The 25,054-nt window shown below is 42.5% G+C and overlaps 1 protein-coding gene across 1 annotated transcript in view; it reads left to right on the forward strand.

Annotated features, from left to right (window-relative positions):
* Nucleotides 1-25,054, forward strand: part of brf1b (BRF1 RNA polymerase III transcription initiation factor subunit b) — a 424,707-nt gene that overhangs the window by 163,996 nt on the left and 235,657 nt on the right. Inside the window, exon 4 of the mRNA XM_059648920.1 lies at nt 20,079-20,110. Within this exon, the coding sequence (XP_059504903.1) occupies nt 20,079-20,110 (32 nt within the window). The remainder of the gene's footprint in view (nt 1-20,078; nt 20,111-25,054) is intronic.

Consider the following 25,054-nt stretch of genomic DNA (forward strand, 5'->3'; position numbering starts at 1 on the left):
TTTCCTCAGTCCCACTTGACCTTCGGTTTCAGCAGTATTTCTTGAGCTTCACCAGGTGTATAAGACAGCTCATCTACAATTCTGCAGTACTCACCAGATTTTGGATGCTTTTACGTTCACTAAAGCTTATCACATCCTATACTTTGATTCTGCCCATATGTACAAAATTTTCCTTTTAGCACTGCATACTCCAATAGCACTATAAACTGTCTCATTGTATTCTTGTCACATTATGATGCATGTGTATTATTGCTGTTCAGTGTCTTCCTGTCATTCTTTTTGACCATGTTGCAAGTTTGTTGTTCGTTCTTCTTCTCCCATGATTCTTGCCTGAGTCACAAGGTTCTGAGTTCAAAATCCACTTTGCAATTTGAGCTCTAAAATCAGTGCAGACACTGTTTAGTACAATGCTTAGAGAGTGCTGCACTATGAGAAGTACCATCCTCTCTGTGAAACATTGACCCAAGGCCCTTTCTGTCCACTCGGTTGAATGTAAAAGATCTCATGGCATGATTTTAAAGATCAGCAGGGGATTTATCTGTCGTGGAATACATAAAAATGTGATGGAGAAAGTCTACAGCTCTTCTATAGGAAAGATGTTGTTAAACTTGACAATGCGCAGAAAGGATTTACAAGGATGTTGCTGGGATTACAGCGTTTGAGTAATAGGGAGAGGCTGAATAAGCTTGGGCTTTTTGTAGGATTTTAGAGGGAAATGGACCAGTTGGTAGCAAATGAGATTAGGTCAGATTGGATGTCTGGTGTGGACAAGTTAGACCAAAAAGTCTGTTTCCGTGCTGTATAACTCTAGGACACTAAAAGTCCATTATCTGCTCAATGTACAATTAGAACATAGAACATTACAGCACAGTACAGGCCCTTTGGCCCTCGATGTTGTGCCGACCTGTCATACCGATTTCCAGCCCATCTAACCTACATTATTCCATGTACGTCCATATGCTTATCCAATGACGACTTAAATGTACCTAAAGTTGGCGAATCTACTACCGTTGCAGACAAAGCGTTCCATTCCCTTACTACTCTCTGAGTAAAGAATTGTTGATTGAGAGACCTTGCTGCGTCCAGATTAACTGTAGTATTTTCCGTATCGCAACAGTGACTACCCTGAAATATCCAGTGGTCATGAAAAATGCCAGGTGAATACTGTTCTCTGATGAATGGTCTAGGCCCAAAACGCCAGCTTTTGTGCTCCTAAGATGCTGCTCGGCCTGCTGTGTTCATCCAGCTTCACACTTTGTTATCTTGGAATTCCCCAGCATCTGCAGTTCCCATTATCTCTGTCTTTTCTGTTCTTATTTCCTTCACTGATTTTGATATTCTTTTCCCCATCAGTTTTCTGTCTGATGATCTTGTCTCCTTATGGTCTGACTAATACCAATGAACCCCTCTGGTTCCTCAACAACAAACCGTTTTAAAGTTGATCCAAGGTAGTGATGTAAGTATAGCAGTACGGCTATAAAGACGTTACAACTACGTCCTCCCTAACCTAATTTCACTCCAATGGCTAGGACAATATGGCTCCTTCTGAAGTCATCCTGACCTTGGCAACCTAATTCAGCAGAGACTTGGAGAAGATGATGTACTGGGATTGTCCAGTTTATGTGGAGTACAAATTTTATTATCAGGCACTGGGAGGGATCTGCTTTATAAATACCTAGGGGAACACATGACATGCAGGGAAATTCATTGTGATTGTGGTTTATCTGCTTTTGGACATTTCAGGTGGGTGAATTTTGCTATTGACCCAGTTCACAGCCACTATAATCATTCTGAGATAGCAGGAACTGCCAATGTTGGAGAATCTGAAATAACAAGGTGTAGAGCTAGATGAACACAGCAGGCCAAGCAGCATCAGAGCAGCAGGAAAGCTGCTGCTTCGTGTCTGGAAATTTCTGAAGAAGGGTCCAGACCTGAAACATCAGCTGTCCTGCTCCTCTGATGCTGCTTGGCCTGCTGTGTTCATCCAGCTCCACACTTTATTATCTCTTTGTTATGGTGTGGTTGTATTGGTTGTGAGGCCTGATATAGTTTACAAAGGGAGTGTTCAGAGGGGAGAAACTCACTGTGCTTCTTCATTCTATTTGGATGAGTTTGCATAAATGACAAGAGCGACACCCATGAATGTCCTTGTATTAAATCTCTATTTCTCAATCCAGATTACCTCTCTGAAAGTAAAAAGCAGTCTTCCAAAATTGTGTTTAAGTTAGCTTCTGGTACTGTTCACAATTTCATCTGTTTCAATTGTACCAGAAGGGTATCTCTTAGTGGTTGATCTCGGAGATATTGCGCACTCTAACCCAGCAACTGTTTGAGTTTCTGTAGAGCTAGAATTTGAATTTCTGCTATTAGCATAATGATTCATCCCAAAGCACTTCATCGAGTAGCTATAGAAAGATTAAGAAGAGCGATTCAAAAAACTGGTGTGAGGAAAAAAGTTTGAGCATAACAAGCCTCTGAGCCTCGTAGAATCATAGAACCCCTACAGTGTGGAAACAGGCCCTTTGGCCCAACAAGTCCACACTGACTCTCAGAGCATCCCACCCAGACCCACTCTCCTACAACCCACCTAATCTCCACATCCCTCAACACTACGGGCAATTTAGCACGGCCAATCCACCTAGCCTGCACATCTTTGGACTGTGGGAGGAAACCGGAGCAGCCGGACAGTCGCCCAAGGGCAGGATCGAACCCGGGCCCCTGGCGTGGAGGCAGCAGTGCTAACCACTGAGCCGCCGTGCTTACCTGCTGTCCCGAGCCTTTAGAATTTTGAATCCCATTCCGGCTTGTACTCTTTCCCACCAATCTAAATACGCCAAGTGTTAGGAGTGGAGGATGTGCCGGATCCAGAATTAGACTTACTGCCGATTGCACCTGAATTACTGGTGTACGTGTACACACAAACTTACGCACATGCTTTCATACCCTGCCCCATACCAGTATAACGACCTTGGAAAAGCGTAGACAAACCTACTGGGCATGGCCCTGTGGCATTGATATTGAACAGTTGTAGTTCAGTAAGGATAGGGATGGTTAGTGACCAATATGGAATGAGATCTCGGCAGCACAGTCTTGGGCAAGCTGAGCTTTATGACTGTACGTACTAGCTCTGCAACAGTCAGGTCTAGAGACTAAAAGGACCTAGGTGAAATTAAGCAGCAGTTGGAGTGAGTTTGGGACATATTCATCTTTTCTGACATTCTTCCCCCCGCCCTATGCTCTCTGCTTGTCTTTCTCTCTCTCTCTTTCCCTCCTCCCCCTGCCCATCCCAACCCACCTCCCTCTCTCTCCCTATTTATTTCAGATTCCCCTTCCCTATTTCTGACGAAGGGTCTAGGCCCGAAACGTCAGTGTGTCTCTCTCTTTCTTTCTGTCTCTCTCTCTCTCTCTCTCTCTCTCTCTCCCTCTCTCCCTCTTTCTCTCTCTTTCTCTCTCTCTCTCTCTCTCTCTCTCTGTCTCTCTTTCTTTCTGTCTCTCTCTCTCTTTCTCTCTTTTTCTCTCTCTCCCCCCCAACCCCAGGAAGAATATTCCAAGTTTGCAGTGCTGCTTTGAAGATGGACCAGTGTTATGCAGACATTTGTGCATTGTCACATCATTAGCACCTTTGTTTCCCTCTTGGGTTAACAGAACAATGGTATTTGCTATTCACTGAATGTGAATAGAGTGGCTAATGTACAGCCATTACAAAACCATCTTGCTACATGAAGGAATACTTGCCTCTAACTATGAATTTTTAAGCATGTTTGTGATTTACTGTTTCCTCAATGCAAGGATACTTCAGTTCTTTTCACTTGTGCATTTGTAATTTATTGTTGAATCTTGATGAGAATGTTTGCAGTACCATATTGGAGACCCCTAAACCTAAACTCTGTCCTTTGCTGAAGTAGCTGTGGGAGTCGCTAGGTTTAAGAATAGATGTCGGCGCTGAGATGGTTATTAGGTATTTGTCCTGGGAATTAACAGCACTGAAACTAGTCATTTGGCTGAAGAAATACATGCCGGTATTTATGTTCAAACATGACTCTTAACCCTATCAACGTATCCAAATACCCTTCCAGCATCAACATCTACTTTTTGGGCAGATAGTGATCTAGGAGTCTAGAATTAGCTGCTACGTTTGAATATTACTGAGTCTTCGGTGAGTTGTTGGTTATCATCATTCCAAGGAAATTGACGCCCTCCAACCTCTCAGCCTCAGTTACGTTGATGTACTTGGGGGCGTGTTCTCCTCTTTTCTTTCCGAGTCAATGAGCAGTTCTTTAGTTTTACCGACGTTGAGAGAGAGAGGTTCTCAATGCACAACATCACAAAGCCCTGTATTTTGACTCATTGTTGCACTGAGTAGACTGTTCTACCTACTGGCAAACAAGTGTGGGATAGTTACATTTAGCCTATTGATCTGGTAGGGTTAAAATTAACCAGAGCTGGTGTTGTAATCACTGTTCAGTGGAAATGTAGATGCAAATGTCAGATTATTCTTCTCGGCCTCCTCTTGGCAGTCCCTTGGAACTGAGGGTGACTTACTACCAATCTGGAGTAAACAGTTCAATTTTTGCTGAAGCAGATGGGTGAGACGCTCGGGCTTTCAGATGCTTATAGACTCCATCACACTGTTTGCACTTGTTCTGCATCTGGGCAAGCGCTCAAATTGGTTGGCATCTTCATGAATCTTTCTCCATTTTATGCAACCTTGGGTTAGAGAGGGGAATATTACATTTCTATTAGGGAAACTTTGAGGACCTCCTTGAAGAGTTTCCTCTGCCCTCTGAGTAACTGCTTCCCATGACAAAACTTCTTTTGGAGATCTTTTCTTTTTATTCACTCACAGGATGAGGTAATCGCTGGCCAGGCAGCATTTATTGTCCATCCCTAATTGCCCAAAGGGCAGTTAAGAGTCAACCACATTGCTGTGGGTCTGGAATCATATGTAGGCCAGACCAGATAATGATGACAAGATAATAAAGTGTAGAGCTGAATGAACACAGCAGGCCAAGCAGCATCTCAGGAGCACAAAAGCTGACATTTCGGGCCTAGACCCTTTATCAGAGGGTCTAGGCCCGAAATGTCAGCTTTTGTGCTCCTGAGATGCTGCTTGGCCTGCTGTGTTCATCCAGCTCTACACAGTTTGTTATCTTGGATTCTCCAGCATCTGCAGTTCCCATTATCTCAGATAATGATGACAGTTTCCTTCCTTAAAGGACATTAGTGAACCAGATGGGTTTTTCCGACAATCGACAATGGATTCATGGTCACCATTAGTTTCTTAATTCCAGATATTTTATTGAACTCAAGTTCAGCTATCAGCCGTGGCGGGATTGGAACCCAAATCCCCATTATCTGGTTCTCTGGAACGGTGATAATACCACTTGGCCATCACCTCTTGTATCAGGCAAGTGGAGGGAGTGACTCATCTGACTCAGCCAACGGGATCAAAGGTTACGGGAAGAAAGCAGGATTGGCTGTTGAGTTGGATGATAAACAATGAGCGTGATGAATGGTGGAGCAGAATCAAAGCGCTAAATGGCTGCCTCCTGCCCCTATCTTATTTGTTTCTATGTTTACAGTATCACAGAGATCTGGCATGCTCTCCTCCTTCCAGATGAGTGAGAATGGTCATATGAAAGCCAGGAGTGCTTCTTCACTGCAAATTTGTATCACAGTGGGGATTCCGTGTGCACCAACAAACTTGTGGGTGACTACATAGTAGATTTGGCTGTGATGCATTCATGGTATAAAATTCACCAAACCCATCTCAAGTCATTCACTTAGGTGAGATAACTAAGAGTGCCTGTGAAATCATTATCCAGCAGGACAACATTCTAAACTGAAATTCAAATGCCAAAAAATCTTGGCAACAAATATCCTATGCTTTTAACTTGTTTTCAAAGAAATTCTACATTCCGATCACGTGTCTTGAAGGAGCAAGGCTGTCATGGTAGCAAATTGTGAACTGCATCATCTGCCTGCAGCTGATTCTCACTGTGGAGGCGATGATTCAGTACACACACACGCGGTCTCTCCCTCTCTCTGTCTCACATGCACTCACACGCACCACAGCTTGTGACTCTGATCTCTGTAGTGATGCAGAAGGGTTTATTTTGGCAGTCTTCTCTTTCCGCTCCTGCAGATGCTGATCCATGCTGAGGTAAAGATCACTGGACACCAGCAACTCCAAACTGCTTCACCAACTACTCATCCTTATGTATACAAATGACTTTGTGGTGTGGTGGAGTGGAGTTGTTTGGTGAAGCATAGAGTATCTGAAAGAAGCAATGGGCATTTGCATAAAGATTCATGAGTGCCAGGTGTACAAAAGTGCATTACAGCCAATAAGGTTTTTTTTTTGAAGTATAATCGCTGTTTTAATACAAAGAAACAAAGAAACCTACAGCACAGGAACAGGCCCTTCGGCCCTCCAAGCCTGCGCCGATCGAGATCCTTTGTCTAACCTGTCATCTATTTTGTAACGGTCTGTGTCCATTTGCTCCCTGCCCATCCATATACCTGTCCAAATATATCTTAAAAGACGCTAACGTGTCTGCGTCTACCACCTCCGCTGGCAACGCATTCCAGGCACCCACCACCCTCTCTGTAAAGAACTTTCCACGCATATCTCCCTTAAGCTTTCCTCCTCTCACTTTGAACTCATGACCCCTAGTAATTGAGTTCCCCCACTCTGGGGAAAAAGCTTCTTGCTATCCACCCTGTCTGTACCCCTCATGATTTTGTAGACCTCAATCAGGGTCCCCCTCAATCTCCGTCTTTCTAATGAAAATAATTCTGATCTATTCAATCTCTCTTTATAGCTAGCACCCTCCATACCAGGCAACATCCTGGTGAACTTCCTCTGCACCCTCTCCAAAGTATCCACATCCTTTTGGTAATGTGGTCTCCAGTAATGCGGAAACAAAGCAGACAATTTATGCACAGCAAGCTCCCACACACTCCCCACACACATCATAGTGACCAGATCGTTTTTTTTCTGTTCTGAAACACTTAAGTCTGTTTTACTCTTTCTGTTGGTCTTGCCTGTCCTGCTGAGTATTTGTAACATTTTCTGTCCATAAATTTGTTTCTTGACGATATTGTTTTAGGGATAAATCTTGGCTGGCCTCCTGAAGAAATTGCATCACCCCTGCTGTTTCTTTCAGTCACTTGAGAGTGCTGGAGGCCTCTGATTAACATCGCATTGGAATGATGGCATCTCCAACAGTGCAGCAATCCGTCAGCATAGTACTGCAGTGTGGCCCAAGATTTAGACCTCTGGGTTTTTATGTGAGAAGCCAACCTGGAATCTTCTAAGGCAGAGGTGAGAGAGAACTGAATCACAGCTTATATGCTAGCAGCAAATCCTTGCTAGTTTTGAGCTCCCTGTCATGCCTGCCCTCCTAATTCAGGATGAGACTTTGTTTTAAGGACGCAATGTGTGAACCCACTCTACCCATCTATCTCAATGGGAGCCTAGGTGGTGATTTAGCTCAGCTGATGTGTCTGTTGCTTCTTACATCAGAAGACCATACAAAAGGAATGCTGCATTGTCATCCTTCAGCAGCTATCTCCAGCAGAGTTCCAGACTGGATCTGGTGGATTTTAAAGATCGCAAAACACTATTTGAAGAAAAATAGGGGCATTTTGAGCTTCAATTCAACTGCCACCAGAAGTAAATTACTTGGAGTCTCCTACTGCTGGTATTGAAGTCATGACAACAATACATATGTACAGGGTCGGTGCTCAATTCACCAGCGTCCAACTTACAAATGTTCATAGTTGCGAATGCAATCCCATCTAGAGACGTAATTTTTACTGATGTACATTTCCTGTTCTTACAAATAGCTGCTTTATATTGTCCTGCATTGTGTTCCAACTTGTGTACAAATTGCCTTGCAAATCAACTCTAGAACAGAATCTGATCACAACCTGAAGGCTGTCTGTAGCCGTGATTGTACCTCAAAGTCACATTTCAATTGGCGCTCTGGCCGCATGCTATAGAAGTGCCAGTTCTGGATTGTGATATTTACCCACTGATTTTGGTCTTATTACTTGAAAAAGAGTTGTTGTTATAGTAATAACTTCACATTGCATCATTTCCATGCTCCCTGGTTTTCACTATCCACTTGAACAGAGTGCTTGTGATCATTCGCTGTTAGAGGCTGGAGCTTTGTTCATGTGCAAACTTTAATAAGAGAGGGTTAACACATGCAATTGAAGTGATCACTTGTTATATCCACACGTGCAGAATGTAGAATGTTGTGTCATTCACCTCTTACTTGTTTGATCCTGTACCGTAAAATGATTGAGTTAGGAAATTGTAGCTTACAAAATCCTGAAGCTTCCATTTGGAAGTTTATTTTGATGCCTTCAATTGTACTGTGTCAGTTCCAGAGGTTTGTTCCTCCTTGTCCCTCATAGTCCCTCATAGTCCCTCATAGTTATCATGGATCTACGCCAAAGCACCATTCTTGAGTCCTTCCTTGTCAACATTTATGACGATGCACAGATAAAACTTGCCTTTGTTTCTCCAAAGCCTACTTTTTCTATTTCCCCTCTTGATGCTGAGACCTGATTGAGAGAGAGGGTTTACTGCCTTAACGTTAGTTGGATTAAAGCCATCTCCACAGCTCTGATCAGAACTAACTTGTCTTTGACTTTGACTCTGTCTCCCCGGCTGCCACCTTACGTTAAATATGCAGATACTGAGTTTCAGGCTTATAGTCGTGTCTGCTCAAAGTCAAAAGACTGCTTACTCTCACCTCCGAAGATTACTTGTTTCGGTCCTTTGCCCTTCCCTTGTCATCTGAAACCTAGTCTCTCTATATATTACTTTATGGTTGGGCATCTGTAATTCTCTCTTAGTTGATCTCCTTGCTTCTTTCTGTATTTGTTACAGTTCTTCCAGACCAGCATACACCATGTCCCAGACACCACCATATATCTTTGCATATTCTTGTTGATCTTTACCTGAACTTTCAAGTTCTGTCATCTTGCCATACACCACCTCCTATTTCTCTTTTCCACTCTTCCATGTTTTTCTGTCACTGTCATAGAGTCATACAACATGGAAACAGCCCCTTTGGTCCAACAAGTTAATGCTGGTCATGTTCCCAAACTAATCTCGTCTCACCTACCTGCACTTGATCCATATCTGTCCAAACATTCCTTATTCATATATTTACCGAAATGCCTTCTAAACATGTAAATGTAGCCTCCACTTCCTCTGAAAGTTCATTCCAAACATGAACCACTCTGTGTAAAACAAAAAAAAGTTGCCCCTCGTGTCTTTTTTTTATAAATCTTTTTCTTCTCACCTTAAAAAACGCCCCTTTAGCCTTGAAATCCACCATCCCAGGGAAAAGCCATCTGCCATTCATCTTGTTTGTTTTTAACCAAAATGCAACACCTCCTATGTATCCAAACTAAACTCCACCTGCCACTCCTCAGCCCATTGACCCAGTTGATCAAGACTTTTTTTGTAAAAATCTTAAATAATCTTCTTCACAGTTCAGTAAACCACTAATTTTGGTGTTATCAGCAAACCTACTAACCATGCCTCCTATATTCCCATCCAAATTGTTTAAATGAATGACAAACAAAAGTGGACCCAGTTCCCCATGGAACACTGCTGGTCACAGGCCTCCAGTCCAAAAAACAACCCTCCACCACCACCCTCTATCTCCCTACTGTAAAACCGATTTTGACAAGCTCACCCTGACTCCCTGTGATCTAACTTACTAATCAGTCTACCACATGGAAACGTGACAAACGCTTCCCTAAAGCTCATGTACATAACGTCTACTGCTCTGCCCACATCAATCTTTTTGATTACTTCCTCAAAAAACAGTCAAGTTTGTGAAACAATTTCCCTTGCACAAAACCGTGCTGACTATTGCTAATCAGTTCTTGACTTTCTAAATGCATATAATTCCTATCTTTCAGAATCCCATCCGACAACTTTCCCACCACTAATGTCAGGCTCAAGGATCTACAGTTCCCAGGCTTCTCCTTACAGCTGTTCTTAAAGACACAGCATTTGCCATCACCTAGTAGACTGGCACCTCACCCATGTTTATACAAATATTTTTGCTAGATGCCCTGGCTTCTCTTCCCTAATTTCCCATAATGCTCCGGGATAGACTTAATCAGGTCCTGGAGATTTATCCACCTTTTATGTTTTCTGAGGACTTCCAGCACTTCCTCTTCTGTAATGTGAACTGTTTTCTCAAAACGTCAATATTTATTCCCCCAAGTTCTCTACTCTCTCTATTCCTTTTTTCATGGTAAAAGCTGACGCGAAATATTTATTTACCATATATACTTGTCTACACTATTTTTTATGGTTAAACCTATGAGGTCAACTATTACGTGGATACTACTTTTGAGGGGCTGAAATTCGTGCTACAGACCAAAATACTGTATCATTAGCAGAAGCCCAATTGATCTCTAAATGAATAAAGAACAAAAAGCATGAATTATGGTAACTACCGGATAAAGACCAGTAGAAACAAAATAAATTAGTAATTATTCTGAAAGAACTGCAGATGCTGTATATCAGGAGCAAAAACAGAAGTTGCTGTAAAAACTAGGCAGGTCTGGCAGCGTCTGTGTAGAAAAAAAATCAGAGTTAATGTTTCAGGTCCAGTGATCATCCTTCGGAACTGCTCTGAGGAAAGGTCACTGGACCCGAAACAGTAACTCTGAATTTTTTTCTTCACAGATGCTGAAAGACCTGCTGAGTTTTTCCAGCGACTTCTGTTTTTGTCAGTAACTATTCTGTTTGCTTTTTCTTTCTTGTTATTTTTTTTTTAAAAGAAATTTACCTTGGAGTGGCGATGGCATCATTGGTTTGGCTGAGGACTGGAACAGAAGCAGGTTGGAGACCCGGAGTGGAGCAGGGGTGGCCATACAAAAAGTGAATGCTAATTATGCTAATTATAGTGCTTGTTCGATAATGAACTAAAGAAATCCGTAGCCTAACATTGGTATGAATTGTACATCAAAACACAATAGCATGAAAAAGAAATTTCCTCATTGTAACATTTATGTATGGAATAATAGCTTGACTCTCAATGTTGATCTGTTATCTGTGAAGAACTAGGGTTGACTTTTATGCAAGGTTAAGTGGAAAATTCCAGATTTTTTTGGCCAAAAATAGGGTGTTGACTTTTACGTGAAATCGACTGTAACTTGAGCATATATGGTAGAGTTTCCACATCAAGCAGATGTTCACCTGCACATCCACCAATGTGGTATACTGCATCCGCTGTATACGGTGTGGGTCCCTCTACATTGGGGAAACCAAGCGGAGGCTTGGGGACTGCTTTGCAGAAACACCTACGCTCAGTTCGCAGTAAACAACTGCACCTCCCAGTCGCGAACCATTTCAACTCCCCCTCGCATTCCTTCAACGACATGTCCATCCTGGGCCTCCTGCAGTGCCATAATGATGCCACCCGTAGGTTGCAGGAACAGCTATTCATATTCCGCTTGGGAACCCTGCAGCCCAATGGTATCAAGTGGATTTTGCCAGCTTCAAAATCTCCCCTCCCCCCACTGCATCCCAAAACCAGCCCAGCTCATCCCGGCCTGCTTAACCTGTTCTTCCTTTCACCTATCCCCTCCTCCCACCTCAAGCCGCACCTCCATGTCCTACCACCTCATCCCGCCCCCTTGACCTGTCCGTCCTCCCCGGACTGACCTGTCCCCTCCCTACCTTCCCACCCATACTCTCCTCTCCACCTATCTTCTCCTCTAGCCATCTTTGGTCCGCCTCCCCCTCTGCCCCTATTTATTTCAGAACCCTCTCCCCATCCCCCTTTTCTGATGAAGGGTCTAGGCCCAAAACGTCAGCTTTTGTGCTCCTAAGATGCTACTTGGCCTGCTGTGTTCATCCAGCCCCACACTTTGTTATCTTGGATTCTCCAGCATCTGCAGTTCCCATTATCTCTGATCCAATATGGTAGAGTGTCTCCCATCACTTGAGGTTCAACATGTAGATGACTTCCTTGATCTTTAAGTGCCCTTTTCTCTCTCTAGTTGCTCTTTAGCTCTTAATGAACTTGTAGAATTTCTGTGGATTGTCCTTAACCTTATCCGCCAAGGCTATCTCATGTCCCCTCTTTGCCCCCCGATCTTCCTCTTAAGAATGCCCTTATACTCTTTATATTCACGCTTTCTTTCACTCTCTGTCTCGTTTTTCTCTCACATGCACTGTCTTGTCATCGCCCTCTTCCTGTGAAATAAGATCCCCTATGTGTTGAAACAACAGTCAAAACATCTGACCTGGACTAAGAGACACTGGGACAGAATGGAAAATCAGTAGTTCCAATGTGGATGTTCAATGGTTGGACTGTTCCTGTGCTGTACTGTTCTTTGATTGTTCAAGAGTTGAAACTATTACATGAAGTGTGTTGAACTTCATTAGTTACAGTCAGAGAAATGAGTTTGTTTTCGATTACTGCCCACTTTTGACACTCTTCAGAGCAGATTGGACTGTACAACATGTAATTTCTGATTTTGTTTGGTGTGTACAATATTGGGAATGTAACAATATTGCAGAGACTCTGTCCTGTACCGTACACCCCTCCCTGCTCTGTAACCAAAACATTCATTGTGTTCCTGCTAGTAATCCCCAACAGATTACGTGGTTGTAATCTTGTAGCAATTGCCCCACAGATGTGATAGTCATTGTTTAGATAAAAGAAGCCTGTCATCTGAAAGATGCTCATTCATTTCTAAATAAGTATTACTCTGGTTGGCTCTTCAATGAACATTCCCTTCTTCTGAAATTTCAATACCACAGTCTGCACAATCTTCTTACTTTTCTATCCTTTTTGTAATAAAATTGGTATTTGTTATACCATTTCCTATTCATTCCAAGGATTGCACAGAGGGAATATTTCCCCTCACTATAGCCTCTTGTAATTCTTTCAAATTTTAAACTTGACATAACCCAGTTCTAATTTATTCTGTCTTATTTACAGCTGTTAACTGTGGTGGTGTCCTACACACTAAAACTCAAAAAAAGGTTTGTTCCCTTAACAGCACAAGATTTAACTGACGCTGTTCTCTGATCCTGAATCCTATTGATCATTAACCAATTTTACAGAAACGAAGGAGCAGAGATTTAAGGGTTTGGGCAAGGGTGGCAGGGAAGAAATTCGTGAGTAATGATGACCTGGAACTTGCTGAAGTCAGCGGAAATGTAGATTTCAAAAATAAATTAGATGGGAGCTTGAGAGAAATAAAATTGCAGGGCTATGTGGAAAGAGCAGCGAATTGGGACTGATGACATTGCATCGTGTACAGCTGGCAAGGATTCGATGGGCCGAAAGGCCACTTCGTATGATCTAATAACTGACAAAGACAAGAGTGATCAAGCCCACTGTGGCAGTTTGTATACATTGTGAAGAAACTAGGTTTGCTGGAGTGGTTCTACAGCTGTGACCTCATTTGGAGCATTCTGATAGTTGTAGGGATAGGCAATAAATGCTGGCCCAGCCAGTGATGACCATATGCCACAAGTGAATTAAATAGTTTTTTTTAAAAATCACACGTACAGTTGTATAAACTCCATGAGATCAACTGATCAGTGAGGATTAACATCATGAGAAATTTAAATTCCCAAATTAATCATCATTCTTTCTCCCTGTATGGAAGGCGTGTACAGGTGCTGGCTTCTATGTGTAGCCTCACACTGATAGCTATTCTCCATATGTGAATGTTTGTAATTTATTCACAGCCACACTCGATAGTTCATTCTATTCACTTTCCAGGGGCTTGACATACTTGTACAGCTTCCAGCAAGAGACTCAGTGCATAAGTGAGACAATGCTAAATTTATATATTTAAAAAATGCACTTTCCTGGCCTTCGAATATAAGAGCCTGCTTTCAGCATGCTTGAGCTGAGAGCAGTTAATGTAATACAATAGCTGGGACCTTTCTGCTCTTATAGGATTACATTGTTACTTGGGTCATTGGGAGCTCCAGCTGAATCTGCTTTGCTCATCTGCAGTTGGAATGGAAAACGTAGAAAAATGCATTGGTCAGCAAAAGTCACACTTGGGTAAACGTTTGTCTTTGTTGTTCTACTGCAGCACAATTAATTTGAGCACTGTTGTAAAATTACGACTTGTAGTAACTCATCCAGCAACAGAAGATGCATTCCTTATTGATGAACACACAAACAAAGGAAAGATTATAAGGGTCATTAGTGTTTTGTCTTGATTCTTGTCTGGTATATGCCATTCAAGAAAAAATGGGAAACTAGATAAAGGTGGAGGTGTTGCACTGTTAGTTAAGAATGACATTGGTGCAGTAGCTAGAGAAGACAGTTAAGGGCATCAGGTGAAGATAAAGAATAGTAGGGGAAAGAAGTCATTAATAGGGGTGATCATATAATAGGAACCACAATGTTGGATGAAGTATACAAAAATAAATACTGGCTGCTTGTGATACTGTCTTGGTGATTTTATTCATGTTGTAAACTGGGGCAAAAATCAGATTGACAATCATATCTTGGATGAAGAACTTTGAGGGTAGCGAGTTTTGAGAAGATTTGTAGCTCAGGTTGAGGTTCTGGATGTGAGATTGTTCGTTGAGCTGGAAGGTTAGTTTTCAGACGTAACATCAACAGTGAGCCTCTGACGAAGCTTTGTCGGAGGCTCACTGATGATGTTACCTAGAATGGTGATGAAACGTCTGAAAACTAACCTTCCAGCTCAGCAAGCAATCTCACATCCAGAGCTTTGAGGGTGTCTTAAATCAACGTGCTCTGAAACTAATTTTAGATCAAGTTACATTACACGTGGTATTGTGTAATTTGACAGGATTAAATAATAATGAGGTGAGATGAGAGTTACTGCCCTTGACATCGAGGCTGTACTTGAATGTGTAGTCCGAGCAAAACTGGAGTCAGTGGGAATTGGCGCAAGCTGTCCGCTGTTGGAGTCATATCAGACTCATTGGAAGATGGTTGTGGTTGATGGGGGTCAATAATCTCAGGGTTGTTCCTAAAGCCTCAGCACCTTCAGCTGCTTCGTCGGTGACCTTTCCTCCACCATAAGGTCAGAAGTGGTATAATCGATAATGTTTGCACAATGTTCAGCACCTCACAACTCCTGAGATGCTGAATGATTGTCCAAATGCAACACTACCTGGACAATACCCCGGTTTGGGGCTGAAACATGACAAGTGATGTTTTCATCACCTAAATGTCAGCCGTTGGCTATCTCCAACAAGATCGTCTCACTGTTGCCCCCTAATGTTCAATCTTGTCACCATCTCTGAATTCCCCCGCATTGACATCCTGGCATTTACCATTGACCAAGCTCAATGTGCTTGGCATATAAATTCTGTGACTGTAATAACAGCTTAAAGGCTAGGATTCCTGCAGTAAATAACTCACCTCCTGACTAGATTTTGTGCTCATGCCCTGGGTGCCATACTTGGATATTCAATTTTCTGACTCAGAACAAAGTGTCTGTCAGTGGAGCCACAGCGCAAGTGCTGTCCATTTCCATTGATTGGTCACTATCTTTCGTTTGTCAAGGGCAATGCAACAGATCACATAACACTCTGATCACCTGCAATGGGTGAAGTGGATAAGTTGTTATTGATTTAAGTGGTTAGTTTACTACTCCTCCTCTAACCACCACATCCAGCCCATCCCGCCACCCCTCCACCCGCCACTTGAATCAAAATTCAACTGAGCCTCATAGCCGTTTTCCTTTTGACTTCTCCAGTGGATTGTGAAGATCCGGGCTATTTTAAGCTTGGTGAAGCATATCATCGCTGCTTAGAATTCTGGTGGTTGTGGTTATGGAGTTTGACAAATGGAAGTCATTAGGTTCATCTTGTCAATTAATCCCTGGTTTAAAATGTAGAACACTAGTGAAAAGCGTGAGTTGGATTCTTCCACGGAGCTGGTGAAGCTGTGCTGTTGCTCTGACCACAGAAGCTTATTTTAATTTGGTTCTGGCCATTAACACTCTAAAATCCAGCTCTCTTTGCTATGGTGGCAGGATTGTAGATTTATTGATCCTAGGTCAATTCCTCTCCTGCTGGGATAAGGAACTGGATTTAGTTCCGTGTGTGGCAGGATCCACATTGAAACTAGCTGCAGTATAAAATCAGATCTGGCAGGAGCAGAAGTGCAAGAGAATCATAAGCTAGCAGCCAGAACCCCTCACTCTTCTGGTAATCTTTAGCAGTTTCATTGGTATTACCATCAATGTAATTACCATTAGTTATGGGCGGCACGGTGGCTCCGTGGTTAGCACTGCAGCCTCACAGCACCAGGGACCGGGGTTCGATTCCAGCCTCGGGTAACTGTCTGTGCGGAGTTTGCACATTCTCCCTGTGTCTGCGTGGGTTTCCTCCGGGTGCTCCGGTTTCCTCCCACAGTCCAAAGATGTGCAGGCTAGGTGGATCAGCCATGCTAAATTGCTCATAGTGTTCAGGGGTGTGTGGGTTATAGGAGGATGGGTCTGGGTGGGATGCTTCAAGGGGCGGTGTGGACTTGTTGGGCTGAAGGGCCTGTTTCCACGCTGCAGGGAATCTAATCTAATCTAAAACAAACCCTGTATTCTAATATGTACAAATAGTGTTGGAGAAGCTCAGTAGGTCTGGCAGTATCTGTGGAGAGAGAAACAGTTTTAACACTTCTAGTCTGAGAGTCACATCAGACTGTAAATGTCCTGAGGAGGGGTCACTGGACCTGAAATGTTAACTCTGATTTCTCTTCACAGATGCTGCCAGACCCCCTGCTGAGCTTTTCCAGAAATTTCTCTTTTTGTTTCTGTTTGCAGCATCTGCAACTGTTTTGGTTTTTATTTCAAATATTGATTGTTTCTCCCCTCCAGTGATGCTGCTGGACTGCTTGGGTTTTTCCAGCATTCTGTTTCCATTTCAGATTTCTAGTATTACTTTACCTGTATTCTACTATTTGTAATCTTTCCTTTCTACTCTCAAGATCCATACTCTGTCCTTTTATAGTGTTTCAATGCTGTGAACAATTCAGCTGCACCACTTGTTCATTTGGGTCAGTTGATAACACATTCTCTTCTGAGTCAGAAGCCCCATTCTCAGGTTGTGTGTCTGATGTTTTCAGTGCAGTTAATGACAGAGCTGTCTTTCAGATGATAGTTGACACCTCAGAGGCCTGCTGGGGCAGAGTATAAGATCCCACAGAATAAGAAGGTTTCCCAGTGTACTAGCCAGTACTTATCTTTCAGTCAATTACACTGAATTATCTAATCGCTTGTACCCGTACAAAACTAAAGTTAGTATCAGAGATAATGGGAACTGCAGATGCTGGAGAATCCAAGACAACAAAATGTGAGGCTGGATGAACACAGCAGGCCAAGCAGCATCTCAGGAGCACAAAAGCTGACGTTTCGGGCCTAGGCCCGAAACGTCAGCTTTTGTGCTCCTGAGATGCTGCTTGGCCTGCTGTGTTCATCCAGCCTCACATTTTGTTGTCAAAACTAAAGTTAGTTAGTTATGGATTAGAAACTTTGGGTTATCGCAAAAACATAATTTTCTGTATCCGTGCAAATTCCTTCAGTTTTGTTTTGTTAGTTACTTTTGGTATGTGAGAAAGATTTGCATTTCTAAAGTACCTTTTCCCCACAACAAGACTAACAAATTCTTTGCAACTAATGAAGTACTTTTGAATGAGTTCCCTTGCAATTTAGTACCAACTATTAGCCTGCCATTCGACCATGGCAAAAGCTTTTTTGACACTGACTGACAGATCACATCGAGCAGTAGCTTCTGTGCTTTAAATATATTGTTTATCAGTAGCTCCTTGAGTGAGCAGAACCACCTGGTGCTGGCTGTTACAGCCCACTGCACAGGTGTGGCTGCTGAATTGTGTTGGGATGAGAGAAGTGCACTCTTCTGTCTAATAAAGATTTGTCTGATTTCTGGGGAAGCTTAAGGCTTCAGTTCTTGTGCTGTGACATGAAAAGCACCTCAGGAATTATCAAAGCAATTTTGAGTTGGCAAAGCTTCTGAAAAGCATTTTTTTTCTTCCAAGGGAGTCTACAAGTCTTTTTATATTATCCCACTCCATTTTTTAATGTGCTCAGTTTTTTTTTGAAGTATCTGCTTAAAACAACTGAAGAAAATCTGTCAGTGGGATTGTGGCCCCTTTCACAACCATTCAAGAAACAAGTAATTAATGATACTGGTACATCTCTATAAATGTGGCATAAAACCAAGTTTTTTTTTCTAACCCCTACTCCCCACTCCCTCTCTTCCTGAAAGCATTAACTTCTTTACAGGGCTTTTCCTTTCTTCCACAGGCACCCTGTGATCCCCATGAGCCTAGATGAAAGAAATACTTGTGTTTCTGTAGTAACTTTCACCATCTCAGGATGGCGAAAGTGCTTTGCAGTCAGTGAAGTACTTTTGAAGTGTGCTCACTTATAATTTGTAGGTGCCAAGTGTTAGCCCGCTATTCAGTCATTGCAGCCTTTCTTGAATATAGATTATATTCAAGGCTGAGGGAAACATATCTTTAATGAGTATGCAAGTCGAGGGTTATGGGGAAATGATAGGAAAGTGAAGTTCAAGATTATCAGATCAGCCATGATCTCATTGAAAGGTGAAGCAGACTTAATGGGTTGAAAGGTCCTACTATTTCTTGTACGTCCTGTGGTCTAACCATGGCAGCTGAACCTCACCCTCCTTTCCTCTGGAATTGTCTTTAAGACTGCAGAATGGAGCAGAAACCCAGCCTGAACTTCTTTCTCCTCCCGTCCCCATTTGTGCAAGTTGAATGCCAGATTCAAAACTTCTGTTCTTGATTTTCAGAAATGTTGATGACAGAGTAGCCCCTAAATTCAACTGCTTTCCAATTCTTTAACCAGTGATTCCTGCTGGAAGAGAACATTTGGATATCCAGCAAGAATAGGCGTGGAGTTAGCTGTGTGTGTTCTGAGGAAGTGTCACTGGACCCAAAATGTTAACTTTGATTTTTTTTTCCTTCACAGATGCTGCCAGACCTGCTGAGCTTTTCTAGCAACTTGTTTTTGTTCTTGGAATCAGCTATGATGCTTCTGTGGATAAATATCCCCATACCATTCACTGCTGATTTTGATGTGTGAGCACTGACTACTTAGCAATTTATCAGGGAACATTGCACAGCCAGTAACTGTACCCCAGCAAAGAGCTGACATCTTTAGCAAGAGAGGGAGAGAAATGTGATAGAATTGAGACGCTGTTTCTGGTTTGCTGTGTGATTCGCCACTGTATGTAAGAGTAAACACAGCACAGAGCAGCTCTTGTTCCTCACAAAGGCAAGTACAGAGCACTCCTGTTAAGCATAGAACTGATTTATCTGCAATCTGTGTAGATTTGCCTGGAGTGTAGGAGTCGATACTGAGTGAAGGACACCATGGGAACAAGAGCCTGTTTTCGTTCAGGAACAGCAAGAGGTTATGTTTACACTGATGGGCTGTGCAGGACTGTTTCAGAAACTCAGTCTGTGAAGTTTTTCTGCTCATTTTTAAAATGCGACTTATAATGCGTGTTGCTCTTAAAATAGTGTGCGCAGTCCTGACAAATGAAGGCCTGAATATTTGGGACATCTTTTTAAATTAGAACAACACAGATTTCAGGGCAATCCGAAAGAGGTGCTTAAAATCATGAAAGTGTGGGAAAAGTTAAGCGAACAGATTATGAAAGTCAGAGAGCATTTAATATGGGATACATTGACACAAGATTGATTGGATGCATGGCCTAGTTGGGCTGAAATGATCTGTTCCCATGTTGCCATGTATAAAATGAGCAGACAGCTCCATCTGTTCAATAGGAGAGTCACTTTCTGATCCTAAATGTTGCTTGTAATTATTTCACAAGTACCAACAGCTCAGATCGATGTCTTTACATGCACTAGTTAAACACACCTGATTTTCCACCACTGATTGTCATGCCTTTGTTGGAAAGGACCCAGGTATTTGGTTTGTCTTGGTGTCTCTTCCTCTATTTTGACTTCATTGTGTTGTTATCAGATTGCATCATCATCTTTCTTTACGTGTTCCTTGACTAAATCCTCAAGATATGTTATTGGATCTCAGTGACCTGTTACAGGTAAGTAGGAAGCAGCGACAGCCATTAGTTTATTTGTCTGACTTTTATTACTGTAATAAATCTTTAACATCTGTCTACCTTCCTGACACAATTGACTTTATATTATATTGTTTAAGTTGAATTTGGATTTAAAAAAGCCCTGACAGTGGGGATGAGGAGCAGGCAATACATGTGTTTTCTTTTCCTCATTAACGACTTTCCTCAACACCTCATCTTGTTGAATTATGCCCAATCCCCTTGTCTGGTTTCACGGGAAGCTGTTGTTTCCTTCCCCTACTTTTCGAAGTTCCTGGAATGCTGAATCTTGCTGGGTTCATGAACTCAAGCCAACAGTTACTAAAGTGAGAACTTCAGATAAAAGAGGGCCATTTGTCTACTTAGTTAATCTGTATTAAAAACAACTGTGCAGGTCTCAGGCGTACAGTCTCATTTATTTCTTACACAGTCAGACATTCTTCCTCTAGGTGCTTTTTCCAGATGACCCATGGGTTAAAAGTACAAAATAACATCCTGATTGATACCTAGTTAGGTTGTATTAGCTACAATTTCCCTGTCATCTTACTGCAATTCAGTAAGGTATGCAATTAAACAAAAAGGGTTAAATTATTAGGACCAGTTATTATCTAGACAGGATTTATGTTTTTCATAACGATCATGAGGTGATCAAAAGAGTTGATCATGTCAGTCGGGAGAATACATTTGTCTGGGGAGTCCAGAACATTGGGGAATATTCTTAAAATTACAGCTAGGCTATTCAGTCAGGTTGGGCGTCACTTCATACAGTTGTGAAAATTTGGAACACACTTCCCCAGAAAGCTGTTAAGATATGAGGGAAGAGGGATCACTTGAGTGTTTCATAACTGGATTGCTGGAATTTTATTGGGCAAAGATGTGAAGGGTCTTTTGGTGCAGTGGTGGTATTGCTACCTCTGGGCCGAAAAGTCTGGGTTCAAGTCTCGCCTTGCCCAGATGTGTGTCATAATGTAATATAAGAACTCAGAGCAGGAATAGGCAATTCACCCCCTCAAGATGACTCCTCCATTTGATACAATCATGGCTTATCTCATCTTGGCCTCAACTCCACATTCCTTCCTACTCTCCATAACCAGTGCTTAAATTTATTTAGTGTCCTGGCACTCTGGAGGAGTGAATTCCACAGATTCACAACCCTTTGAGAGAAGTAGTTTCTTATCTCTATTTTAAATCTGCTACCCCTTATCCAAAAACTTTGACCTCTCAATCCAGATTGCCTCAAGGGAAAGTCCACTCTACATTCACATTCTTAATCTACTTTTACAACTTGTAAACATTGATTAGATCTCCTGTCATCCTACTAAAATCGAGCAAGTATTGGCCTAAACTGCCCAATCTCTCCTCGTAAAACAAGCCTTCCATTTTTGGAATTAACCTAGTAAACTTCCTCTGAACTGCCAAGACAGACAAGGCTATGAACCAAGTGTTGGAAAATAGGATTAAAATAGTTGTTTTTGACTGATGTGGGCATGATGGGTTGAAAAGTTTTTTTTTCTGTGCTGTCTGCTTCTCTGATGTCTGAACTACTATGGATGAGGAAATCAAGCTGATCAGACATGGCGCAGCTGACTTTGATGGACTGAATAACCTTCACCTGTTCCAATGTTCATACAGTGTGGAAAGAGGCCATTCAGCCCATCAGGTCTGTACTGACTTTCCAAAGAGCATCCTGCCCAGACCCAGTCCCTTATTCCATCCTCAAAATCCTGCATTGTCCAAGGCCAATCCACCTAACTTGCACATCTTTGGAAAGAAACTGGAGCACCTGGAGGAAACCTGCATAGACATGGGCAGAACATGCAAACTCCACAGAGCCAGAATCGTACCTGGTCCCTGGCACTGTGCTGCTCACTGAGCCACCATGCCACATCGTTTAAAGGCAAATTGGATTCCTAATAAAAAAAAATTTAGAGGTATGAGGACCACAGGCAGAACAGATACTTCCAACATAATTCTCCGGATGCCACCACCCAGTGGCCAAGGGCAGCTGCTGAGCATTGTTTAAATTTCCTTAGTATGGACCAGTGTTTGAGAGTCAGATGACAGGGAAGAAAATGAGGCAGTATGACTAAACCCAAAAATAATGGAAGCACTCAGCAGCATCTGTGGTGTGAGAAAAGCTTTGCGTTAATGTTTTGCATTGATGCCCTTTCCTCAGAACTGAAAGCAATTAGAAATGTAACAGGTTTTATGCAAGTACAAATATGGCAACAGAAGAACAAAGGGTGATGGGGTGGCAGGCCTAAGTGATTAAATAAACCAAGTGATAATGGTGCAAAGTGAATTTCTTTTCGTGTTTACCATAGAGTCACACAACATGGAAACAGATGCTTCAGTCTAACTCGTCCATGCCAACCAGTTATCTTGAACTGAATCAATCCCATTTGCCTGTGTTTGGACCATATCCCTCTAAATTGTTCCTATTCATCTACCTATCCAAAAGTCTTTTAAATGTTGTAATTGTACCCTCTACCACTTCCTCTGGCAGCTCATTCCATACATGTTACCACTCTTTGTGTGAAAAAGTTGCTCTTTGGGTCACTGAACAATCTTCCTGTCTCACCTTAAATCCTATGCCCTCTAGTTTTGGGCTGCCATACCATGGGGAAAAGTCATTGGCTATTCACCTTTTCCGTGCTCCTCATGATTTTATAAATCTCTGTAAGGTCACCTTTCAGCCTCCGACACTCCAGAGAAAATTGTCCCAGCCCTTCACTATAACTCAAACCTTCTGGTCCCTGCAACTTCCTTGTAAGTCTTTTCTGAACCCTTTAACAACATCCTTCCTCATAGTAGGCTCATGCAGAAAGTAAGGAGGCATGGGTTACGGGGAAATGTGGCAGATTGGATTCAGAATTGGCTGACCCTTCGAAGACAATAGCTGGTAGTGGATGAAAAATATTCATCATGGTGCTCAGTTACGAGTGGTGTACCACACGGATCTATTCTGGGCCCTCTTCTATTTGTGATTTTTGTAAATGATTTGGATGTAGGATTGGAAGGGTGGATGAGTAAGTTCGCAGACGACACAAAGGTGGGTCGCATTTTGTACAGTGTGGAGGGCTGTTCTAGGTTACAAAGGGACATTGATAGGATGCAGAGCAGGTCTGAGAATTGGCAGATGGAAATTAGCCCTGAAAATTGTGAAGAGATTCATTTTGGAAGGACAAACTTGAAAGCAGAATATAGGGTTAACGGAAAGATTTATGGCAGCGTGGAGGAGCTGAAGGATCTTGGGGTTCATGTCCACAGTTCTCTGAAAGCTGCCACCCAGGTGGATAGAGTTGTTAAGAAGGTGTATGGCGTGTTAGCTTTCATTAATAGAGGGATTGAGTTCAAGAGCCGTGAAGTTATGCTCCAGCTGTACAAAAGCCTGGTTCGGCCACATCTGGAGTATTGTGTCCAGTTCTGGTTGCCTCATTACAGGAAAGATATAGAAGCATTGGAAAAGGTGCAGATGAGATTTTTCAGGATGTTGCCTGGAATGGAGGGAAGGTCTTAGGAGGAAAGGTTGAGAGAACGACGAAGGACGAGAGGTGACTTGATAGAGGTATACCAAATGATCAGAAGTATAGCTAGGGTGGACAGCCAGATACTTTTTCCTAGGATGGAGGTAGCTATTACAAGGGGGCATAGTTTTAAAGCGAGTGGCAGTAGATATAAGGGAGACATCAGAGATAGGTTCTTTACTCAGAGAGTGGTAGGGGTGTGGAATGCATTGTCGGAGAGGGTAGTGGAGTCGGCCTCATTAGGGGCATTTAAACGGCTGTTAGATAGGCGTATGGATGGTAGTATTAGATAGAAGTAGAGGTTAGATAGACCTTAGATTTAGGGTAAATGTTTGGCACAGCATCATGGGCTGAAGGATATGTACTGTGCTGTACTGTTCCCTGTTCTGTGTCAGTGTCTTGTACAGCTACAACACGACGTCTAGTTCCTATACTCAGTGTTCTGACCAATGAAGGCAAACGTACCAAACACCACCTTCACTACCATGTTTACCTGAGATGCTACTTTCAAGGAATATGAGCCTGCACCCCTAGATACCACTCCAGGGCCCTACTAATAACTATGCAAGTCTCGCCTTGGTTTGCCATATCAAAATCCAACACGTGCATCTAAACTAAACTCATGCCACTTCTAGGTCCATTTGCATGTCTGATCAAGATCTCATTGTACTCAAGATAACCTTTTTAGTCCGCTGTACCAATAATTTTGGCATCATCTGCATACGTATTAACTGTATTCCCATCTAAACCGTTGATATGAATGACAAATAACAGTAGATCCAGAACCAAGCCTTAAGACCAAAAGAACAGGCGTAGCATCATGACTGATCTGGCATTTCTCACATCCACTTTCCTACCCTTTTCCCATAAAGATACACAAGGACTCTGCCCTCATAGCTCTCTGTAACAAGGGGCTCTGAAGACAAGCAACCCTCTGAGAGGAAGAAAGTCCTCCTCATCTTAGTCTTTAATTGGCATCCCTTAATTCTGAGACTCTGCTGTCTGGTCCCAGACTCTCCCATGAGGGGCAGGGATCCTCTCAGCATTTACCCTGTATACTTCAATGAGATAATCTTTTATTCTTCTAAACTCGAGTGACTCGAGTCCCAACCTCGGGCGAGGTGATGGCCTCGTGGTATTATCATTGAACTTTTAATCTGAAAATGTTCTCAGGACCCAGGTTTGAATCCCACCATGGCAGATGGTGGAATTTAAATTAAAGAAAAACATCTTGTTCATTAATGCTACAATGGATACGTGAGAATGGCACAAGGTAGACTAGTATGATGTACAATGGCAGCATTGTAAGAGTAAGAGTAGCAGCAGGGTTATGGTCTGAAGCCATTGAACTCAACTGCTGAGGATGGAAGGCTGTGAAATGTATGTATAAAACCTGGAGAAA

The sequence above is a fragment of the Stegostoma tigrinum genome, chromosome 10 (genome assembly GCF_030684315.1).
Source record: "Stegostoma tigrinum isolate sSteTig4 chromosome 10, sSteTig4.hap1, whole genome shotgun sequence".
NCBI classification, from domain to species: Eukaryota; Metazoa; Chordata; class Chondrichthyes; order Orectolobiformes; family Stegostomatidae; genus Stegostoma; species Stegostoma tigrinum.